Source organism: Leucopleurus acutus (assembly GCF_964270905.1).
Source record: "Leucopleurus acutus genome assembly, chromosome: 11".
In the NCBI taxonomy this organism is placed as follows: domain Eukaryota; kingdom Metazoa; phylum Chordata; class Mammalia; order Artiodactyla; family Delphinidae; genus Leucopleurus; species Leucopleurus acutus.
Window position 1 is genome coordinate 94,291,061 of NC_139152.1, and position 22,487 is coordinate 94,313,547.

General features: G+C 42.1%; 1 protein-coding gene across 1 annotated transcript in view; it reads right to left on the reverse strand.

The window, feature by feature from the left end:
- FAM227A (family with sequence similarity 227 member A) overlaps positions 1-22,487 on the reverse strand; it is a gene marked incomplete at both ends in the record, with an annotated part of 69,241 nt that overhangs the window by 45,936 nt on the left and 818 nt on the right. The window contains 2 exons of the mRNA XM_082850464.1: positions 2,937-3,083; positions 15,028-15,110. Coding sequence (XP_082706590.1) covers positions 2,937-3,083; positions 15,028-15,110 — 230 coding nt within the window. The remainder of the gene's footprint in view (positions 1-2,936; positions 3,084-15,027; positions 15,111-22,487) is intronic.

Consider the following 22,487-nt stretch of genomic DNA (forward strand, 5'->3'; position numbering starts at 1 on the left):
CAAGCCTACAGAAGCTGAGGGCATGGTGCATTGATACACAAGCCACCCTAGTTAGCAAGGAGCTCTCTGAGCCCTGCTCTTGGCTTTGTCTTTTCCGCCATTCCTCATGTTTCCTTAGAGAGGCAGTATCGTCAGAGAGGTGGAGAGCACAGACTGCTACCGCACGGCCTGGATTCTAATCCAGCTCTTAAGCTTATTAGCTGCGTGACCCTGAGCAATGTTACTGAAACTGTCTGTGCTCAATTTCCTCATCTGGGAAATGGAGATGATGATGACGACAGTCCCTACCTCCAGGACTGCTATGAGGGTTAAATGAATGAGTGACACACACGCAAAGCATACATACTCACTTAGAACAGTGCCGGGCACTTAGGCAACACTTGTTAAGAGTGTGCTAGTTCTTTATTGTTTATTTATTCACGCTCCTGCTTCCTTTCAAAAGGATTTCATTTCAGCTCTTCAACAGATATTTATCGAGCACCTAGGTGTTAATGGATGTTAATGGAGAGTCCCTGCCCTGAAGGTGTTCACAGGTAAACAGACATTTGAGAGAAGGAATCCCAGGAGGAGGCAAGTAAAATTTGGGATGGCCCCCGAGCAGGATGGAAGAGGGTCCTTTTAAAGCCAGGGCACATATCTGCCTTGGGTTTCCTGGGAGCCAAAGAAAAGCAGGAACCAGCATCAGTTATAAGACTAAAAGCATTCCCGTAGATGCACAGTTTTTCTTGGGATTAAGGTCTCAGGAAAACATTCCCCAGGGGACCTAAAAAATGGGACATTAAGTAGCATCGTAGTCACTGTCCTGGGGGCCACCCACACAGCAAATGGAGCAAGAGCACATGTGGCTGGGCCAGCGGGCCTGTCAGGGGCAGCAGAGGTGCTGGAAGGTCTCACAGGAACGGCGGGTCTGTGAAACACCCCATCCATTTCCAAAGGTCTTTCTTCCATTTTTAAATTATATAAAAAGGAAGAAGAAAAAAACCTATAATCTTGTACACCTGAAACTAACACAACATTGTAAATAAACTATGTTTCAATAAAATTTTTTTTAAAAAACTACAATGTTATTACTCAGAGAATGCTAGTGTATGTATGCTAGTGTATGAATGCTAGTTTATGTATGGTTTCACCCCAGATTTTCCTGTGTGTGCTTATGTAACATTGTACTGCAATTTTATATACCGATGTTTTTCATTTAACAACATAGCATAGCATGTTAAAATACACTCTTCATAAATATTCATTGTAGTGGCTAAGTAGTCCATCATGTATAAACCAAAAATGACTGTACTGTTCTTCTATTATTGATCATTAAACTTTTCTAATAACATTGATAATAAAAACTATCATTTTTTGAGCAATTATGACTTACTAAGCACTGTGCTAAGTGTGCTTATGTATATTATCTTATTTAATTTACAATAATACTTCAAGGTAGAGACTATTGTTATCCCTATTTTTTTTTTTTTTTGCGGTACGTGGGCCTCTCACTGCTGTGGCCCCTCCCGTTGCGGAGCGCAGGCTCCGGATGCGCAGGCTCAGCGGCCATGGCTCACGGGCCCGGCCGCTCCACGGCATGTGGGATCTTCCCGGACAGGGGCACGAACCCGCGTCCCCTGCATCGGCAGGCGGACTCTCAACCACTGCGCCACCAGGGAAGCCCTGTTATCCCTATTTTATAGGAGAAGAAACTGGAGCCCAGAGAGCTACTTAACCACCAAAGATGTACTGCCCTCCAGTCCCTTGCTATCACAGAATCCATGTGGTGAGCATCTTTTTACATTGTCCTGGAGAGAATGTGATGCTCTGAGTGCCTGCTGCTCCTCTACCTCTCTGATAAAGAAAGCAGGGGATCAGGTACCTGATCCCAGGGTGACCACTGCCTGCCCTGGGGACCAGCAGCTGGTGAAAGGCAGCTTACTGACTGCAGTCCACGCCAGAGCCCGGCACTGGAAATCCAGCAGACACCATTGTCATACTGGGCAGTGACTGGCCTAAACAGATCATTGCTCTTAGGAAGTCTGAATGCAAGATGGAACAGAGGTAGAGACACAGCCAGAAGAGTGGGCAGCAGGGAAAAATCATGAAGAGGGGGAGAAGAAGGCAGAGGAGGGAGAGGGAGACAGGGAGGAGGAGATGGGGGTGGGCAGGGAGAGGGAGAAAGAGGGGGGGTGTGTGGTTTGAAGCAGCAGTGAGAAGTACAGACAGAAGAGACTGCAAAGCTGGGTCCCAAGAATGGGGGTGAGGGTGACTAGTTAGGAGCTGAGGATACAATGTCATAGCTGCTTTGGGGACCCTGGAGTTGTGCCGTCGTGAAGGGCGATGAGGCACAGCTGTAAGGCTGCCGAGACCATTTTCTGGGCCTCCTCCCCTCTCCACCCCTCCTCACAACTATCCCCCAGCTCCTGAGTGGCCAGCGTTGTCTCACACGCACACAGGTTCTTCAGGGCCTTCGAATTCTCCCTTCCTTCCTTCCTAAGGAACCCAGTGTGAACTGCTCTCCAAGTGGGTGACTCACCCCAAGGGGTACCACAGGGTATGGGAAGTAAATATTCTAACTAATGTCTAATTAAGAAAAAAAAGAAATTAAATTTACCAATATACAACATCGTGACTGACAACAGAACACATATATCATTTATAAAGAAACATATATCATGAGGGTGTGAACTCAAAATGGTGTGCTAATAGGATACGTGATCAGAGCAGTTAGTTGGGAGACCGGAGGTCTGGGAGAAAGGATGTAGGTTTTGGAGGAAACGTGGGCCTGGCGTCTAATCTCAGCTCAGTCACTTGCAAACTGTGTGGCCCTCAGCAACTTAATTGCCACCACTCTTGGTTTCCTGGTGTGTAAAACTGGGACCGCCGTGTCTGCCACGCAGGTTGGTGTGAGGCTGGCTGGATATCACAGAGGGGCTGCCGCTCTCTTTCCTTACCTTGCCACTAAGGGGGTTTCTCTCAGCCTGGATCACATTGCCCACCATGTCATAGAAGTCCACCCCATTTGGAAGGTTGTTTGGCTTAGAGACGTCAAACTGTGCATACTGGTACAGCTCTGCCAGCATATTTTTGTCTGCTATTTTCTGAAGAAAAAAGCGGAATACGAAAATGGGGTCTATCATTTTGACAGTTTAAAACAATACAGTATCTGCTTTTTATCACGGAGACAATATAACAACCTTATAGACAGAGTGTTTTATAGAGTGCGTTCATGATCGCAGCACCCCTTACCAAACACCTATATACATTATTTCCACTTTCCCTTTCTGGCTTTGAGCACATGTATACAGATATGTATGTTACTTCAATCATTTTAGAATACGTATATGCACACACACACTTTTATGTCCTGCTTTATCCACTTAACTTTAGATTTTTCACATTGTTACACTGTCTTCAAATTTATCATTTAACATAATATATCTTGTTAACAAGATTGCTTTAACTACTCACCGATCACTTCAAATTAATATTATTTATTAGTAACTTGGAGCATACGGTTCACCCCTTTGGGGTTATTTATTTAGTATGAATTTCTCAAAATGGCACTATTAGATCAAAGGATACAACCATCCCTATGGTTCTTAACATATATATTAAATGGATTTTTAGAATAAAAATAAAATATGACTATAAAAAATGTAAAAATACAGAAAAGTAGAAAGAGGAAACCTATTACCACCACCCAAAGGCACCTACTGGAAACATGCTGAGGGACTGAGCTCCTCTCTAACTGGGCTATGGCCTTGACAATGGAAGAACTCAGTGATTAACTGCTTTGACTCTGAGTCAGATGTCAGCTCTCCCATTTACTAGCTGTCCTGCCTTGGACAGGACATTTAAATGTGCTCAGCCACCATCATGGGTAGTATGACAGTTTCAATGCAGACCGTCAACCATCGGGCCTTATGCTGTGTGGCTAAAAAGTGAAAAAAGGATAACGTGTTCCCCAGCATTTCAAGGTTTGAATACACACGAGCTGGGTAGTTAAAGAGCCAGCTTAGGAGGATCTTAACTGGGGCGGCTGTATGGCGGGGCCAGGCTGTGGTTGCAGAGGCAGCAGAGAGAGCCTGGCCGCAGGTCTGAGGATCTGAGAGGGAAGCAGGTCTCTGCTACTGAAAAGCTGCCTGATGCTGGACACATCCTCTGACTGTTCCCGACTGCCAGTGTCCCGGGCTATCTGCAGTGACCGACAAAACCAGTACTGCTGTGGGAATGGGCCCCACGGAGCTGCGCAGCACAGTGGCTGTGTGAACTGAATCTGAACTCACTGTTTCTAAGGGCAAACATCTTCTGAGTTCTAAAAATAAACAGACAAATGACCTCTAGAACACTCCTCATTCTACCTTTTTGAGGCGTTATGAGAAATTCCAGCATTATTAAAATACTTTAAGATTCTCTAAAAAGGGAATTCTGCCATTTTCCTGCGTAGTCACCATCCAGGTGCCAAGTATCCCCTCCCTGGGAATAAAATCTAGTCCATGCCCAGCAGAAACAGACCTAGCAATAGATCTCTTACCCTTTTGATAATGAAAGATTTGACATTCCTGGATTCTGAGCCTTTGCAAATATACTGAGATTTTCTTTCGCTCTTTTCTGCAGAAGTATGGAAGAAGAGAAATAGGATGTGAGTAACCATGGGGTCTGTCCACTGCTGTGTGGTGATCATACCTGTGATTTTTCATTCAACCTGAGCAGATGACACGCACACTATTAGTCTCCCTAGATCCCACCTGGGTTGCTGACTTACTAAGATTCCCCTCATTTGATTAGACTGCTTGAGCCAGAGAAGCAGCCAGGAGGAGTAAATAAAACGTGGGCTTTGAAGTCAGGCTGGGGAGAATCCAGGACCTGCCGCAGACAAGCTGTGTGGCTTTCGGCAAGTTGTTCCCTTACCCCCAAGCCTATTCTCTCATCTATAAAACACTTTCTACGGCACCCGCCTCACAGGTAGGGGGCATTAGGAACCTTTAACAGGGGGATACGTATGAAAGCACCTGGTGCAGTGTGTCCCATACAGGTCGTCTGGAAATGGTGTTGTCCCTCCCCCCTTTCTTGCCCTATGCCAAGAAGTCAGATTAAAGGCTCTTTCAGAAGAGGCTAAAAATACCCTCATCTGAGACTCCAGACTCCTACTCGATTACATTTTAGATACTAAAAAGCCAAACCCCACAAAAACACCATCAAGGCTATGAGAAAGGAGTTTTGCCTTTGTCTCCCAAGCTGCCGTGACTTCTCTCTCCTTTTAAAGCCTTCTTCTCCATCTCGTACTTCTCAATTGCCTTTAAAAACCAAAAAGGAAATGGGGTTTTAGGGGTTAGTGCAAATCTTAGAGGAGGGCAGGGGTCAGGGAGCAGGCCATTTCTCCTGCTGGTGTGCAGAAGGCCTGGAACAAAGTGCGTGGCAGGGCCTTGCTGTCTCCCACTAGGTGGTAGGGCCTTGGTGGCCATCTGTGTCACTGACCTCATCCCCCTGAGTGTCACCACCGATGTGTCCCCCACCCCCAGGCTCTCTCACCTGCCCCTCCTCCTGGCTACGCTCCTGAGGAGTACAGGATTGGGAACAGGGTTCCGATCATGGCTCCACGGGTTACAAGCTACTGTTTGACCTCTGTAAAGGGGGATAATAATACCTGCCTCCCAGTGCTCTCATAAGGATAAGATATAAAGAATGTAATATGCTGTGAAACACTAGCACAGAGGCTTTCAGATCGGAGCTGCTCCATAAAGGGTAACTATTATTATTATTAATCATCATACCCCTGACCTCTCAAGAGATGTCCCTTGATCTCTGACTCCTCTTACCCCCAGTCCTGCCAAAAAGGGAGGAAAGGAAAATGAATGTCAGTGACCCAGCAAGTTGTACTGATTGTCAACCAGCCCAGCGTTGAGCTTGGGTAACGAAGTTAAAGTATGATTATGTCTTCACCACCCTCAAGGAATTTACAGTCTATTCAGAGAACCAAATCAACATACGTGGAACAATTAAGTCCTAAACTGCTATGTTTAGGATTCAAAGGAGTAAGATCGGTATGGGCTGGAGCAGTCACAGAGGACTGGCCAGAAGTGGCGGGGCACGAGTGTTGGGAATACGAGGGATGAGGCATCTCTCCTTAGCTTGATAAACCGTGAAGTGCCCCTCCAGCCTTCCCCCACCTTTCTCCTGAACCGGCAGCCCCGGCCTGCACGATGAGCTAAAGGTACTGGAATGTGCGCAGGTGTGTGTGTGTGTCAGGGAAGGGGTCACACTGCTAAGCCTATGCATCAACACTGTCACTCCAATTAAGTATACTAGAGAAGGCATGATGGATGAATGAATCGGACGGGTGTGTGTCAATACAGCCATGTCTTTGATACCTGCCAGGATGTCACTGTAGCTGATATTGTCAGGGCCCGGAAGGATGGACAAGATTTGCACAGAGAAAGAACAGAAAAGACAGTTGAACGCTGGAGGAAAAGCAAGTTTTAGGGCAAGAATGATGAGACCTGAGTTTGCATTTGAGACGACGGAAGGACCTACAGCTGGGGCTGTTCCCTGGGAAGGCAGCTCCCAAACCTGGCTGATGACCAGCCTTGCTGTGGAAGTATTCAGATATACAGGTTCATTAGAATCTGGAATAAACATCCAATCCAAGGAATAAACGTCATTCCTTATCGGGTTCTGAATTGTTTATTGTGGCCCCTGAGTTGTTCTCTATTTAAATTTAAAAAACAATAAATATTTTACGTGATACAAAATCAAATACGGTAAAAAGTCTCCTTCCTACTGCTCACCCAAGACCCTTAGTTTCTTGCACAGCTTTCTAGAGATATTCTGTACCTATTCAGATGAGAGCACACACAGCTCACAGGCCTGTGCCTGGCTCTCTTCACTTTTAGTTTTTAAAAAGCTCCCAGGGGAGTCTGATGATCAGCTAGGTTTAGGTATCACTGCTCTAGGTAGCTGGGAATATGAGACTGAAAAACAGGTGAGAAGATAGAATTTGCAAACATATCATTCATTCCGCGAATCTTCCCTGAGCACCTACTAAAAGCCAGGTGCTGGGCTGGTGTCCAAGAGAAGATGCAGCCGTGAGCAGTGAAGCCCATCTCTGCCCTCCGAGGGCTCAGAGACTAGCAGGGAGAAGCCGGTGATTATGAGGTGATTGATGCTGCTGTGGGGAGGGACAGGATGCCAGAAGGGCGCTCCGATGGGGCACCTACACTGATCTTGGGCTGAGAGTGCAGGGAAGGCCTTTGCAGAGGCAATGGCCTATCGGGAGAGGAAGGAACACACCTACTGCTGGAGTGAATGGTGAAGCTGTGACGGTGGGTGAACAAGCTCCCAAAGGAAGGAGACTGGAAAGAAGAGCTAGGCAAGTTCACGGCCAAAGTCTTGGGGGGAACCCACATTTAGGGCATGGGAGAAGGAATAGAAATAGGACATGGCCGTGGAGGAAGTCGGCGGGGGGTGTCTGGGTCTCAGAAGGAGGCGGCTCACTCATTTGCTAGTACAGCTATTAAACACTTCTTATGCACCAGGTACGTGCTAGGTGCCACGTGGTAGGGCAGCGTGGAGCCTGGCTATAGGTGCTGACATGGGAGAAGCAGCCATACAGTCAAGGCCTGATATATAAAGGGCAGGGCACACCGCAGCCAGCAGAGGTTGGGCAGGGTAGCCCAGGGGTGGGCTCTGGTGGCAACAGGCAGCCAGCATCTGCCAGGTCTGACCAGCTGCCTGCGCAGAGGAGCAGGAAGGATGCTTCCTCCAGGTCACGTGAGGATCCACGATTGCTCCTGCCAGCCCTGGCCCTGTTCTGAGCGGCAATGAAGAACACCGAGGAGCTGTGCCGATGCTGGGCAGCCTTGAAAAGCCACCAGATCCTGCTACTGGGAGAATAATCTCATTCATTTTCCTGGTTCTCAAGTTATCATTAAAAAAACCACAGAACTGACATATAAATACATTCTTGTTGTAAAATACCCAAACATTACAGAAGTAGTCAGGGTAAAAACAGTTTACCCCCTTCCACCCCACTCCCTTGCCAGAACTGACTCCATCTGATACGCATCCTTCCAGACCTCTCCCCTACACATTTATACATATATAATGTGCTTCTTGTGGGCCAGGCACTGATCTAAGGGTTTTCAGGAGTCTTAACTTGTCCAGTTCTTTCAGAGATAATACATCTATGAGGCAGGTATGTTATTAATGTTATCACTATTTTACAGGAAACTGAGACTCATAAAGGTTAAATAATTTACCTGATGCCACAGTGTGAGAAAACAGTAAAGCAGCAGGAACTTAAACTCTGACAGTCTTATTTTGTGCCTCTGGTGCTATACCCTCATGCACACATACAGAGGTATAAGGCTTTTTACATGGAATCATTCCAAATAGTGTGTGTGTCTATTTTGCTTTTATTTACAACTCAATTCTAGAATGTGTTCGACAGTGGGGTAGGGGAAACAGAAGCTCATGGTGTCCTTTCCGCTTCAGGGAAGAATGCCTTCACTTCTGTGAAAAGCAACTTGACTATATTTACCAAAATTTTAAATTTCACTTCTAGGGCTCTAGCTTGCAAAAATATTTGCAAATGAGTCCCAAGATACATGTACAAAAATATTCACATGTTCACTATGATGAAAATAGCACTGAAATACTTATTGATAGGGAAGAGTTAAATTAATTATGCCATATCCAACTTTTCGAATATTATGCAGCTACGAAAAGAATGGGATCAGTCAACAGCACTGACTTTGAAAAATCTCCAAGAGGTATTTATGTGAAAAATAAATAAATAAATAAGAAAAAAATAAAAGCAGCTTCCAAAACAATATTTATGGTATGATCCTGATCACATTAAAAAAGAAAACAATAACCCTAAATGTCTATATTGTATATTTCTAATGTATTTTTTAAAAGTTCTGGAAGGATACAATAACCCTAAAAGAAAACAATAACCCTAAATGTCTATATTGTATATTTCTAATGTATTTTTTAAAAGTTCTGGAAGGATACACACCACATAACTAGCATCTAGGGAGGGATCTAGGGCTGAAAGGGAAAGTGACTTTCACTGTTTACTTACATACTTGTAGATACCTGAATACTTTAGAATAAGCATGCATTACCTTGCTATTTAAATTTTTTTTAATAAAAGAAAAAAATTGTTGACTCAAGAGCTAAACTGGCCCAAAGGTCAGTACTGGAAAAGCCGAGGTGAGGGTAAAGCTAAAAACTGTGGAGGCAGATCACCAGGTTCAGGACCCTGGGCCAGAGGAACTTGGTGGAGAGCAAGACGCCAGGTAGGAAGGGGTGAGGAGGCTTAGGTGGAGTGAACTGGCAGGAAGTAAAGGAGCAGGGTTAAGACAGACCGAAGAAGCAGAGAGAAGGGATGGGAGAGAAGGAGGGCCAGGGAGCATGGTGGACTGAAGATCAGGCCAAGTGAGAACCCACAGAGAAGGTCCTCCCAATCTACAGAACTGCACTGCCAACAAATGACTTGGGTTCTCATCTAGTCTGAGTCTCTTTCCTTGTGTTTGGAGACGTAGTCAGTAACATAAATGAGTGAAGCCGGCCGAGCGTAAGACCATGTGGCAACCAACACTTTGCCTCCATATCAGGAGCGTCAGGGAATGGTGGGAACTGTAGCAACCTGGAGACCTCACGCTCTGATAAAGAGGGCCACTGCTGTTCTGCTCCAGCTGGTGACCCCACGTGGAAGTGCGGAGGAAACGTAACCATTCTTAAATATCCCATATAGCGTTTTGTCTTCCCTCAGGAGACAATAATTTACCAAGCCTAACCCACCTGGGGGAGGGGAAATACCCAATTCTAGCACCATTTAGCTATCTTGTCCCACCCAAGCGGAGGAAAAAAACTGAGAAGCAATGGTGAAGTCCAGTCCAGAGGTACCGAAGGTTCATCAGAAGACCGAGACCCAACCATAGGACTACAGAACACTCCCCCCACAACCCTCACACCTACCACCACATCACTGAAGGCCTATTTACCACAGTTCCTTTTACCCAGTACGTCATATCTACCTTTCAACAAAAAATTACAAGGCATACTAAAAGGCAAAAGGCACAGTTTGAAGAGCATAAACAAGCATCAGAACCAGAGTCAGACATGGCAGAAATGTTGGACTTATCAGACCAGGAATTTTTTAAAATTATGATTAATATTCTAAGGGCTTTTACAGAAAAAGCAGGAAACATACAAGAACAGAAGGATAATGTAAACAGAGAATGAACATTCTAAGAAAGGGTCCAAAACAAATGCTAGAGGGGATTTCCCTGGCGGTCCAGTGGTTAAGACTTCGCCTTTCAATGCAGGGGGTGCGGTTCGATCCCTGGTTGGGGAGTTAAGATCCCACATGCCTCGTGGCCAAAAAAACAAAAACATAAAACAGAAGTAATATTGTAGCAAATTCAATAAAGACTTTAAAAATGGTCCACATCAAAAGAATCTTTGAAAAAAAAAATGCTAGAGATCAAAAACACCGTAACAAAATAGAAGGATGCCTTTGATGGGCTCATTAGTTGACTAGACATGGCTGAGGAAAGAATCTGAGTTTGAGGAAATGACAATCGAAACTTCCAAAACAGAAAAGCAAAGAGAAAAAAAAAGACTGAAAAATACCCCCCAAACAGAACAGAATATCCAAGAACTATGGGACAACTATTAAAAAGTGTAACATGTGCATAATAGGAATACCAGAAGTAGAAGAAAGAGAGAAAAGAACAGAAGGAATATTTGAAGGAAAAAACGACTGGAAAATTTCCCAAATTAATGTCAGACACCAAAACACAGATCCAGGAAACTCAGATAACACCAACTAGGATATATGCAAAAAACAAAAACAAAACCCAAAAAACTACACCTAGGCATTTCATATTCAAACTTTAGAAAATCAAAGATAAAAATCTTTAGGGACTTTCCTGGTGGTCCAGTGGGTAAGACCCTGTGCTCCCAATGAAGGGGGCCCGGGTTCAATCCCTGGTCGGGGAACTAGATCCCACACACATGCTGCAACTAAGAAGTCCGCATACTGAAACTAAAAGATCCCGCATACCACAATTAAAGATCTCACACGCGGCAACGAAGATCCCACGTGCTGCAACTAAGAGCTGGCACAGGGCTTCCCTGGTGGCGCAGTGGTTGAGAGTCCGCCTGCCGATGTGGGGGTCGCGGGTTCGTTCCCCGGTCCAGGAGGATCCCACATGCCGCGGAGCGGCTGGGCCCGTGAGCCATGGCTGCTGAGCCTGCGCGTCCGGAGCCTGTGCTCCGCAACGGGAGAGGCCACAACAGTGAGAGGGCCGCGTACCGCAAAAAAAAAAAAAAAAAAAGAGCTGGCGCAGCCTAAATAAATAAATAAATAAATATTTAAACAGAGACAAAAAAAAAAAAAAGAAACAAAAATCTTGAAAGAAGCCAGAGGGGGGAAAATACCTTACCTATAAAAGAGCAAAGATAAGAATTACATCCGACTTCTCAGAAACCATGCAAGCAAGAGGAAAATGAAGTGAAATATTTAAAGTGTTAAGGAAAAAACCCCTGCCAACCTGGAATCCTGTACTCTGCAAAATTATCCCTCAAAAGTGAAGGAGAAATGAAGGCTTTCTCAGGCAAACGAAAACGGAGGGAATTTGTTGCCAGTACATCGGCCGTGAAGAAATGCTGAAAGCAGTTCTTTAGAGGGAAGGAAAATGATACAGGTCAGAAACTTGGATCTACATAAAGAAAGGAAGCGCATCAAAGAACGAATCAGTGAAAGTAAAATTTAAAAATTTGGTTTTTTATTCTTAATTGATCTAACAGATAGCAGTTTGTTCAAAATAATAGTAGTAGCAATGTGTGTGTATATACGTATACACACATATACAAGTGAAATGAAATGAATGATGGCAATGATACAAAAGACAGGAGGATGGAATTAGGAATATTTTATTATTATCAAGTATTTGCATTACCCGTGAAGTGGTACAGTAATATTTGAAAGTAGACTTAGATTAGTTGTAAATGTATATTTTAAACTCTAGGGCAACCACTAAAAAAAGTACAAAAAGTACAAAAAGAAGTATGATTGATATGCTAAGAAAGGAGAGAGAATAAAATCACATAAAATGCTCAACTAAAACCACAAAAGGCAGAAAAAGTTTGGAAGACAAAAGTAGGAAAAAAGGGGACTTCCCTGGTGGTCCAGTGGTTAAGAATCCGCCTTCTGGTGCAGGGGACATGGGTTCGATCCCTGGTCAGGGAACTAGGATCCCACACATCGCAGGGAAACTAAGCCCACGTGCCGCAACCACTGAGCTCATGTACCATAACTAAAGAGAAGCCCATGTGCCACAACAAAGAGCCCGGGTGCTGCAACTAAGACCTGACACAGCCAAAAAATAAAAATAAATTAAAAATAAATAAATATTTTAAAACACAGGAACTAAGAACAGGCCAAGAAATAGAAAACAGAACAAATATGATAGATATTAATCCAACTATATCAATAATCACTTTAAAATGAAAGGTCTAAATATGCCAATTAAAAGACAGAGATTGTCAGAGTAAATCCAAAAACAAGATCCAAAATACTTTGTCTATAAGAAACCCATTTTAAATATAAATAAATATATAGATTAGAAGTAAAGGGATGAAGAAAGATATACCATACTAACACTAATTAAAAAAAAAGTTATTTCACTTAGAGCAGACTTCAGGTCCAGGAAAGTTATCAGGGATAAAGAGGGGCATTATGTAATGATAAAGGGGTCAATACACCAAGAAGACTTAACAATCTTAATGTGTATGTGCCTAAAAACAGAGCATCAAAATACATGAGGCAGAAAAAGAATTGCATGGACAATGAATCCACTGATGAATCTACTATAATAGTTAGAGACTTTAATATTCCTCTGTTAGAAAGGGAGAGATCCTGCAGACAGGAAATTAGTAAGAAAATAGCTGAACTCAACAGCATCATCAATCAACTGGATATGTGCCCTTTCCTATAACCAACAATGAACAAGTGGAATTTGAAATTAAAAACACAATACCATTTATATTAACAAAAAATGAAATACATAGGTATAAATCTAATAAAATATGTACAAGATCAAAATAAGAAAAACTACAGAACTGATGAAATAAATTAAACAACTAAATAAATGGAGATATTCCATGTTCACAGATAGAAAGGCTCAATATTGTCAAGACGTCAGTTCTTCCCAACTTGATCAATGCAGTCCCAATCAAAATTCCAGCAACTTATTTGTCAATATTGACAAACTAATTCTAAACTTTACATGGAGAAGTAAAAGACCCAGAATAGCAAACCCAGCATTGAAGGAGAACTGACACTACTTGACTTCAAGACTTACTTACTATAAAACTACAGTAATCAAGACAGCGTGGCATTGGCCAAAAAAACAGACAAATAGATCAATGGAACAGAATAGAGAGTCCAGAAATAGACCCACATAAACAAAGTCAATTGATCTTTGACAAAGAGGCAAAGGCAATACAATGGAGCAAAGGTAGACTTTTCAACAAATGGTGCTCGAACAACTGAACATCCAAACGCAAAATAACGAACCCATACACAGACCTTACATCTTTCACAAAAATTAAGTCAAAATGGATAACAGACCTAAATATAAAACTCCTAGAAGATAACGTAGATGAGAAAACCTAGTTGACCCTGGGTTTCGCAATGACTTTTTAGATACAACAGCAGAGGCATGATCCATGAAAGAAATAACTGATAAGCTGGACTTCATTAAAACTTAAAACTTCTGCTCTACAAAGGACAATGTCAAGAGAAAAAGAAGACCAGCCACAGACTGGAGAGAATATTTGCAAAAGATACATTTGATAAAGGACTGTTACCCAAAATATACAAAGAAATCTTAAAACCCAACAATAAGAAAACAAACAACTCAATTAAAAAATGGGGCAAACACCTCAACAGACACCTCACCACCAAACAAGATATACAGATGGAAAGTAAGCATATAAAAAGATGTTTAATATCACGTTATTAGAGAACTGCAAATTAAAACAACGAGATATCACAGTATACTGGTTAGGATGGCCAAAATCCCAAACACTGACAACACCAAATGCTGACGAGGATGTGGAGCAACAGGAACTCTCATTCACTGCTGGTGGGAGTGCAAAAGGGCACAGCCACTTTGGGAGACAATTTAGCAGTTTCTTACTATACTAAACATACTCTTACCATATGGTCCAGGATTCATGCTCCTTGGTGTTTACCCAAATGAACTGAAAATATATGTCCACACAAAACCCTGCATATGAATGTTTATAGAAGCTTTATTCAAAGTTGCCAAAACTCAGAAGCAACCAACATGCCCCTCAGTAGGTTAACAGATAAATAAACTGTGGACATCCAAACAACAGAATACTATTCAGCGCAAAAAAGTAATGAGCTATCAAGCCATGAAAAGACATGGAGAAACCTTAAAGATATATTACTAAGTAAAAGAAACCAATCTGAAAAGGTTACATACTTTATGATTCCAATTCTACGACATTCTGGAAAAGGTGAAACTAAGGAGGTAGCAAAAGATCAGTGGTTGCCAAGGACTGGGGGGAGAGAGGGATGAATAGCAGCGCAGAGGATTTTTAGGGCAGTGAAACTATTCCGTATAATACTATAAGGGTGGACACGTATCATTATACATTTGTCCATACTCATAGAATGTACAGCATAAGGAGAGAAACCTAATGTAAACATGGGCTTTGGGTGAATGTGATGTGTCAATTTAGGTACATCAATTATAATAAATGTTCCACTCTGGTGATGGGGAGGCTGTGCATGTGTGGGGACAGGGAGGGGTATGTGGGAACTCCGTACTTTCAGCTCAATTTTGCTATGAACCCAGAACTTCTCTAAGAATAAAGCTTATTAATTTTAAAAATATATCTTTGAGACTTCTATTGTGCAAATGTGCTTTCAAATACGTAGAGGGGCCCCTAGGGCACTTCCTTGCTGGAAGCCTCGCCTCAGCACACATAACTTACCAGGCTGTGCACCAGCGCGTTGGGACTCAGATCTGTCTCAGCAATCCCTTGGTTCACCTGCTGTATGGAGCCAATGCAGCAGGCTGGGAGGTGAGTCTGTTAAGGAAACTTTATGGGTGATGACTACACACAAATAGAACAGGATGGGGTGAGCCTGTAAAGAAAAGCAGCTCACTGCCTTTCTGTGCTTTTTTTTTTTTCCCCACAGTTCATTTATTTTTTAAAATTTAATTTATTTTTTTATACAGCAGGTTCTCCTTTTTTTTTTTTTTTTTTTTTGCAGTACGCAGGCCTCTCACTGTTGTGGCCTCTCCCGCTGCGGAGCACAGGCTCCGGACGTGAAGGCTCAGCGGCCATGGCTCACAGGCCCAGCCGCTCCACGGCATGTGGGATCTTCCCGGACCGGGGCAGGAACCCGCGTCCCCTGCATCGGCAGGCGGACTCTCAACCACTGCGCCACCAGAGAAGTCCACAGGTTCTTATTAGTCATCAGTTTTATACACATCAGTGTATACATGTCAATCCCAGTTGGTGCAATTCATCACACCACCACCCGCAACCCCCCCGCCGCTTTACCCCCTTGGTGTCCATACGTTTGTTCTCTACATGTGTCTCAATTTCTGCCCTGCAAACTGGTTCATCTGTACCATTTTTCTAGGTTCCCCATATATGCGTTAATATACGATATTTGTTTTTCTCTCTCTGACTTACTTCACTCTGTATGACAGCCTCTAGATCAATCCATGTCTCAACAAATGACCCAATTTCGTTCCTTTTTATGGTTGAGTAATATTCCATTGTATATATGTACCACATCTTCTTTATCCATTCGTCTCTCGATGGGCATTTAGGTTGCTTCCATGACCTGGCTATTGTAAATAGCGCTGCAATGAACATTGGGGTACATGTGCTTTTTTGATTTATGGTTTTCTCTGGGTATATCCCCAGTAGTGGGATTGCTGGATGATATGGTAATTTTATTTTTAGTTATTTAAGGAACCTCCATAATGTTCTCCATAGTGACTGTATCAATTTACATTCCCACCAACAGTGCAAGAGGGTTCCCTTTTCTCCACACCCTCTCCAGCATTTGTTATTTGTAGATTTTCTGATGACGCCCATTCTAACTGGTGTGAGGTGGTACCTCATTGCAGTTTTGATTTGCATTTCTCTAATAATTAGTGATGTTGAGCAGCTTTTCATGTGCTTCGTGGCCATCTGTATGTCTTCTTTGGAGAATTGTCTATTTAGGTCATCTGCTCATTTTCGGATTGGGTTGTTTGTTTTTTTTAATATTGAGCTGCATGAGCTGTTTATATATTTTGGAGATTAATCCTGTGTCTGTTGATTCGTTTGCAAATATTTTCTCCCATTCTGAGGGTTCTCTTTTCATCTTGTTTATGGTCTTCTTTGCTGTGCAAAAGCTTTGAATTTCATTAGGGCCCATTTGTTTATTTTTGTTTTTATTTCCATTACTCTAGGAGGTGGATCAAAAAAGATCTTGCTGTGATTTATGTCAAAGAGTGCTCTTCCTATGTTTTCCTCTAAGAGTTTTATAGTGTCCGGTCTTACATTTAGGTCTCTAATTCATTTTGAGTTTATTTTTGTGTATGGTTTTAGGGAGTGTTCTAATTTCATTCTTTTACATGTAGCTGTCTAGTTTTCCCAGCACCACTTATTGAAGACACTGTCTTTTCTCCATTGTATATCCTTGCTTCCTTTGTCATAGATTAGTTGACCATACGTGTGTGGGGTTATCTCTGGGCTTTCTATCTTGTTCCATTGACCTATGTTTCTGTTTCTGTGCCAGTACCATATTGTCTTGATTAGTGTAGCTTTGTAGTATAGTCTGAAGTCAGGGAGTCTGATTCCTCCAGCTCTGTTTTTTTCCCACAAGACTGCTTTGGCTATTCAGGGTCTTTTGTGTCTCTATACAAATTTTAAGATTTTTTGTTCGAGTTCCATAAAAATTGCCATTGGTAATTTGATAGGGATTGCACTGAATCTGTAGATTGCTTTGGGTGGTATAGTCATTTTCACAATATTGATTCTTCCAATTCAAGAACATGGTATATCTCTCCATCTGTTGGTATCATCTTTAATTTCTTTCATCAGTGTCTCGTAGTTTTCTGCATACAGCTCTTTTGTCTCCCTAGGTAGGTTTATTCCTAGGTATTTTATTCTTTTTGTTGCAGTGGTAAATGGGAGTGTTTCCTTAATTTCTCTTTCAGATTTTTCATCATTAGTGTATATAGGAATGCAAGAGATTTCTGTGCATTAATTTTGCAAACTGCAACTTTACCAAATCCATTGACTAGCTCTAGTAGTTTTCTGGTGGCATCTTTAGGATTCTCTATGTATAGTGTCATATCATCAGCAAACAGTGACAGTTTTACTTCTCCTTTTCCAATTTGTATTTCTTTTATTTCTTTTCCTTCTCTGATTGCCGTGGCTAGGACTTCCAAAACTATGTTGAATAATAGTGGTGACAGTGGACATCCTTGTCTCCTTCCTGATCTTAGAGGAAATGCTTTCAGTTTTTCACCATTGAGAATGATGTTTGCTGTGGGTTTGTCATATATGGCCTTTATTATGTTGAGGTAGGTTCCCTCTATGCCCACTTTCTGGAGAGTTTTTTTCATAAGTCGGTGTTGAATCTTGTCAAAAGCTTTTTCTGCATCGATTGAGATGATCATACGGTATTTATTCTTCAATTTGTTAATATGGTGTATCACACTGATTTGCGTATATTGAAGAATCCTTGCATCCTTGGAATAAATCCCACTTGATCATGGTGTATGATCATTTTAATGTGTTGTTGGATTCTGTTCACTAGTATTTTGTTGAGGATTTTTGCATCTGTGTTCATCAGTGATATTGGCCTGTAGTTTTCTTTTTTGTGACATCTTTGTCTGGTTTTGGTATCAGGGTGATGGTGGCCTCATAGAATGAGTTTGGGAGTGTTCCTTCCTCTGCCTTTTTTTGAAAGAGTTTGAGAAGGATGGGTGTTAGCTCTTCTCTAAATGTTTGCTAGAATTCACCTGTGAAGCCATCTGGTCCTGGACTTTTGTTCATTGAAAGATTTTTAAACACAGTTTCAATTTCATTACTTGTGATTGGTCTGTTCATATTTTCTATTTCTTCCTGGTTCAGTCTTGGAAGGTTATACCTTTCTAAGAATTTGTCCATTTCTTCCAGATGGTCCATTTTATTGGCATAGAGTTGCTTGTAGTAGTCTCTTAGGGTGCTTTGTATTTCTGTGGTGTCTGTTGTAACTTCTCCTTTTTCATTTCTAATTCTATTGATTTGAGTCCTCTCCCTGTTTTTCTTGATGAGTCTGGCTAATGGTTTATCAACTTTGCTTATCTTCTCAAAGAACCAGCTTTTAGTTTTATTGATCTTTGCTATTGTTTTCTTTGTTTCTATTTCATTTATTTCTGCTCTGATCTTTATGGTTTCTTTCCTTCTGCTAACTTTGGGTTTTGTTTGATCTTCTTTAGTTCCTTTAGGTGTAAGGTTAGATTGTTTATTTGAGATTTTTCTTGTTTCTTGAGGTAGGCTTGTATAGCTATAAACTTCCCTCTTAGAACTGCTTTTGCTGCATCCCATAGGTTTTGGATCATCGTGGTTTCATTGTCATTTGTCTCTAGGCATTTTTTGATTTCCTCTTTGATTTCTTCAGTGATCTCTTGGTTATTTAGTAACGTATTGTTTAGCCTCCATGTGTTTGTGTTTTTTACGGTTTTTTCCCTGTAATTCATTTCTAATCTCATAGTGTTGTGGTCAGAAAAGATGCTTGATATGATTTCAATTTTCTTAAATTTACTGAGGCTTGATTTGTGACCCAAGATGTGATCTATCCTGGAGAATGTTCCCTGTGCACTTGAGAAGAAAGTGTAATCTGCTGTTTTTGTATGGAATGTCCTATAAATATTAATGAAATCTATCTGGTCTATTGTGTCATTTAAAGCTTCTGTTTCCTTATTTATTTTCATTTTGGATGATCTGTCCATTGGGGTAAGTGAGGTGTTAAAGTCCCCCACTATTATTGTGTTACTGTCAATTTCCTCTTTTATAGCTGCTAGCAGTTGCCTTATGGATTGAGGTGCTCCTATGTTGGGTGCATATATATTTATAATTGTTTTATCTTCTTCTTGGATCAATGCCATGATCATTATGTAGTGTCCTTCCTTGTCACATTCTTTATTTTAAAGTCTATTTTATCTGATATGAGTATTGCTACTCCAGCTTTCTTTTGATTTCCATTTCCATGGAATATCTTTTTCCATCCCCTCACTTTCAGTGTGTATGCGTCCCTAGGTCTGAAGTGGGTCTCTTGTAGACAGCATATAGATGGGTCTTGTTTTTGTACCCATTCAGCAAGCCTGTGTCTTTTGGTTGGAGCATTTAATCCATTCACGTTTAAGGTAATTATCGATATGTATCTTCCTATGACCATTTTCTTAATTGTTTTGGGTTTGTTTTTGTAGGTCCTTTTCTTCTCTTGTGTTTCCCACTTAGAGAAGTTCCTTTAGCATTGTTGTAGAGCTGGTTTGGTGGTGCTGAATTCTCTTAGCTTCTGCTTGTCTGTAAAGCTTTTGATTTCTCCATTGAATCTGAATGAGATCCTTGCTGGGTAGAGTAATCTTCGTTGTAGGTTCTTCCATTTCATCACTTTAAGTATATCATGCCACTCCCTTCTGGCTTGTAGAGTTTCTGCTGAGAAATCAGCTGTTAACCTTATGGGAGTTCCCTTGTATGTTATTTGTCGTTTTACCCTTGCTGCTTTCAATAAGTTTTTCTTTGTCTTTAATTTTTGCCAATTTGATTACTATGTGTCTTGACGTGTTTCTCCTTGGGTTTATCCTGTATGGGACTCTGCGCTTCCTGGACTTGGGTGGCTATTTCCTTTCCCATGTTAGGGAAGTTTTCGAATATAATCTCTTCAAATATTTTCTCTGGTCATTTCTCTCTCTCTTCTCCTTCTGGGACCCCTATAATGTGAATGTTATTGCGTTTAATGTTGTCCTAGAGGTCTCTTAGGCTGTCTCCATTTCTTTTCATTCTTTTTTCTTTATTCTCTTCCGCAGCAGTGAATTCCACCATTCTGTCTTCCAGGTCACTTATCTGTTCTTCTGCTTCAGTTATTCTGCTATTGATTCCTTCTAGTGTAGTTTTCCTTTCAGTTATTGTATTGTTCATCTCTGTTTGTTTGTTCTTTAATTCTTCTAGGTCTTTGTTAAACATTTCTTGCATCTTCTCGATCATTGCCTCCATTCTTTTTCCGAGGTCCTGGATCATCTTCACTATCATTATTCTGAATTCTTTTTCTGAAAGGTTGCCTATCTCCACTTCATTTAGTTGTTTTTCTGGGGTTTTATCTTGTTCCTTCATCTGGTACATAGCCCTCTGTCTTTTCATTTTGTCTTCTGTGAATATGTTTTTTGTTCCACAGGCTGCAGGCCTGTAGTTCTTGCTTCTGCTGTCTGCCCTCTGGTGGATGAGGCTATCTAAGAGGCTTGTGCAAGTTTCCTGATGGGAGGGACTGGTGGTGGGTAGAGCTGACTGTTGCTCTGGTGGGCAGAGCTCAGCAAAACTTTAATGTGATTGACTGCTGATGGGTGGGGCTGGATTCCCTCCCTGTTGGTTGTTTGGCCCAAGGCAACCCAACACTGGAGCCTACCTGGGTTCTTTGGTGGGGCTAATGGTGGACTCTGGGAGGGCTCACGCCAAGGATTACTACCCAGAACTTCCGCTGCCAGTGTCCTTGTCCCCACGGTGAGCCACAGCCACCCCCAGCCTCTGCAGGAGACCCTCCAACACTAGCAGGTAGGTCTGTTTCAGTCTCCCCTGGGGCCACTGCTCCTTCCCCTGGGTCCCGATGCGCACACTACTTTGTGTGTGCCCTCCAAGGGTGGAGTCTCTGTTTCCCCCAGTCCTGTTGAAGTCCTGCATTCAAATCCCAGTAACCTTCAAAGTCTGATTCTCTAGGAATTCCTCCTCCCGTTGCTGTACCCCCAGGTTGGGAAGCTTGACGTGGGGCTCAGAACCTTCCCTCCAGCGGGTGGACTTCTGTGGTATAGGTGTTCTCCAGTCTGTGAGTCACCCACCCAGCAGTTATGGGATTTGATTTTACTGTGATTGCACCCCTCCTACCATCTCATTGTGGCTTCTCCTTTGTCTTTGGGTGGGGTATCTTTTTTGGTGAGTTCCAGTGTCCTCCTGTCTATTACTGTTCAGCAGCTCGTTGTGATTCTGGTGTTCTCGCAAGAGGCAGTGAGAGCACATCCTTCTACTCCGCCATCTTGGTTCTTGCTGTCTTTTCACTTAACTATTTTCTCTGCGAACATTCTCACTTCTTTTATCTTGTGTTAAATGAGTTGCTTTATAAATTATAAACAAAAATTAACCATATTCTAGACACCTTGGAAAATATAAAAAGAATCATCTATTACGCTACCACCCTACCAACTTGTTAGGTTTTCGGGAGACTTCCTTCTCGCATTATGATATACACACATTTTTACATAATTATAATATCAGCGGATGCCTATTTTACTACTCTGACTTCTCTCCTACTCATTATTATGATTATTTTCCATAAAGCTAAATAATCTTCATAATATTTTAAATGGCAGAATACAAATCCATTTAGAGAATGCATCTTAATAGACTTAACTGTACCTTGGCTATTGAATATTTAAGTTGTTTATAATTGTTTTACAAGTACAGATAATGCTGTGGTGCACACAGTCACACAGAGAGCTGTTTCTGTCAGGTGAAGGATGCCTGGGTCCAAGGGCATCTCAACCTTGTTTATCACTGTTGAAATCGCTGCTCAGTTCAATGCACCCTCTTACTACCCTCTCTACGTTTGCATTTCTTTCTGTCTTAGCCTCAACTGGTCTAGGATATATCCTTTGTAAAAGCCCCATAATCCTACCACTCCTCATTGCCTTCACATATAGCAAGGTTCACTGTTACTTCCATTACCCTCAAGTGTTCTTACAAATCGGAGGATACTTGACAAATGGAGATGCCAGGAGGGACATGACAAATCATAGGAAGTGAAATGGATTACTTAGGTTGAGATAAGTGTAGGATAAGAAGAAAGAGGGTACATTAGAAAAAGGCCCAGGAAAGTGAGACCCTGAAATAGATCCTGATGGGATCGTTTGTGCTCATCTTGAGAAGGGTTTCTGAGAGGCATGGAAAGTGAGGTGATGCAGAGGGATACATGCAGTTTGGTTGGCAGGAGGATGACCTGAAGGTAAATGAGCTCTATATAAGATGGAAAGACAGGGTTATTTATAACCTGAGAGGGTCTTTATTTGCTGAATGAGTTCTATGGTCCCCCAGAGGCGGGATTCTGTGGGTCCCTGAGATACAAGGTTCAGGGTCAGAAGTGAGATCAGGATCAATACAGGCAGAGTCAGAGAAGAAAGATGCTGGTAGAGCCT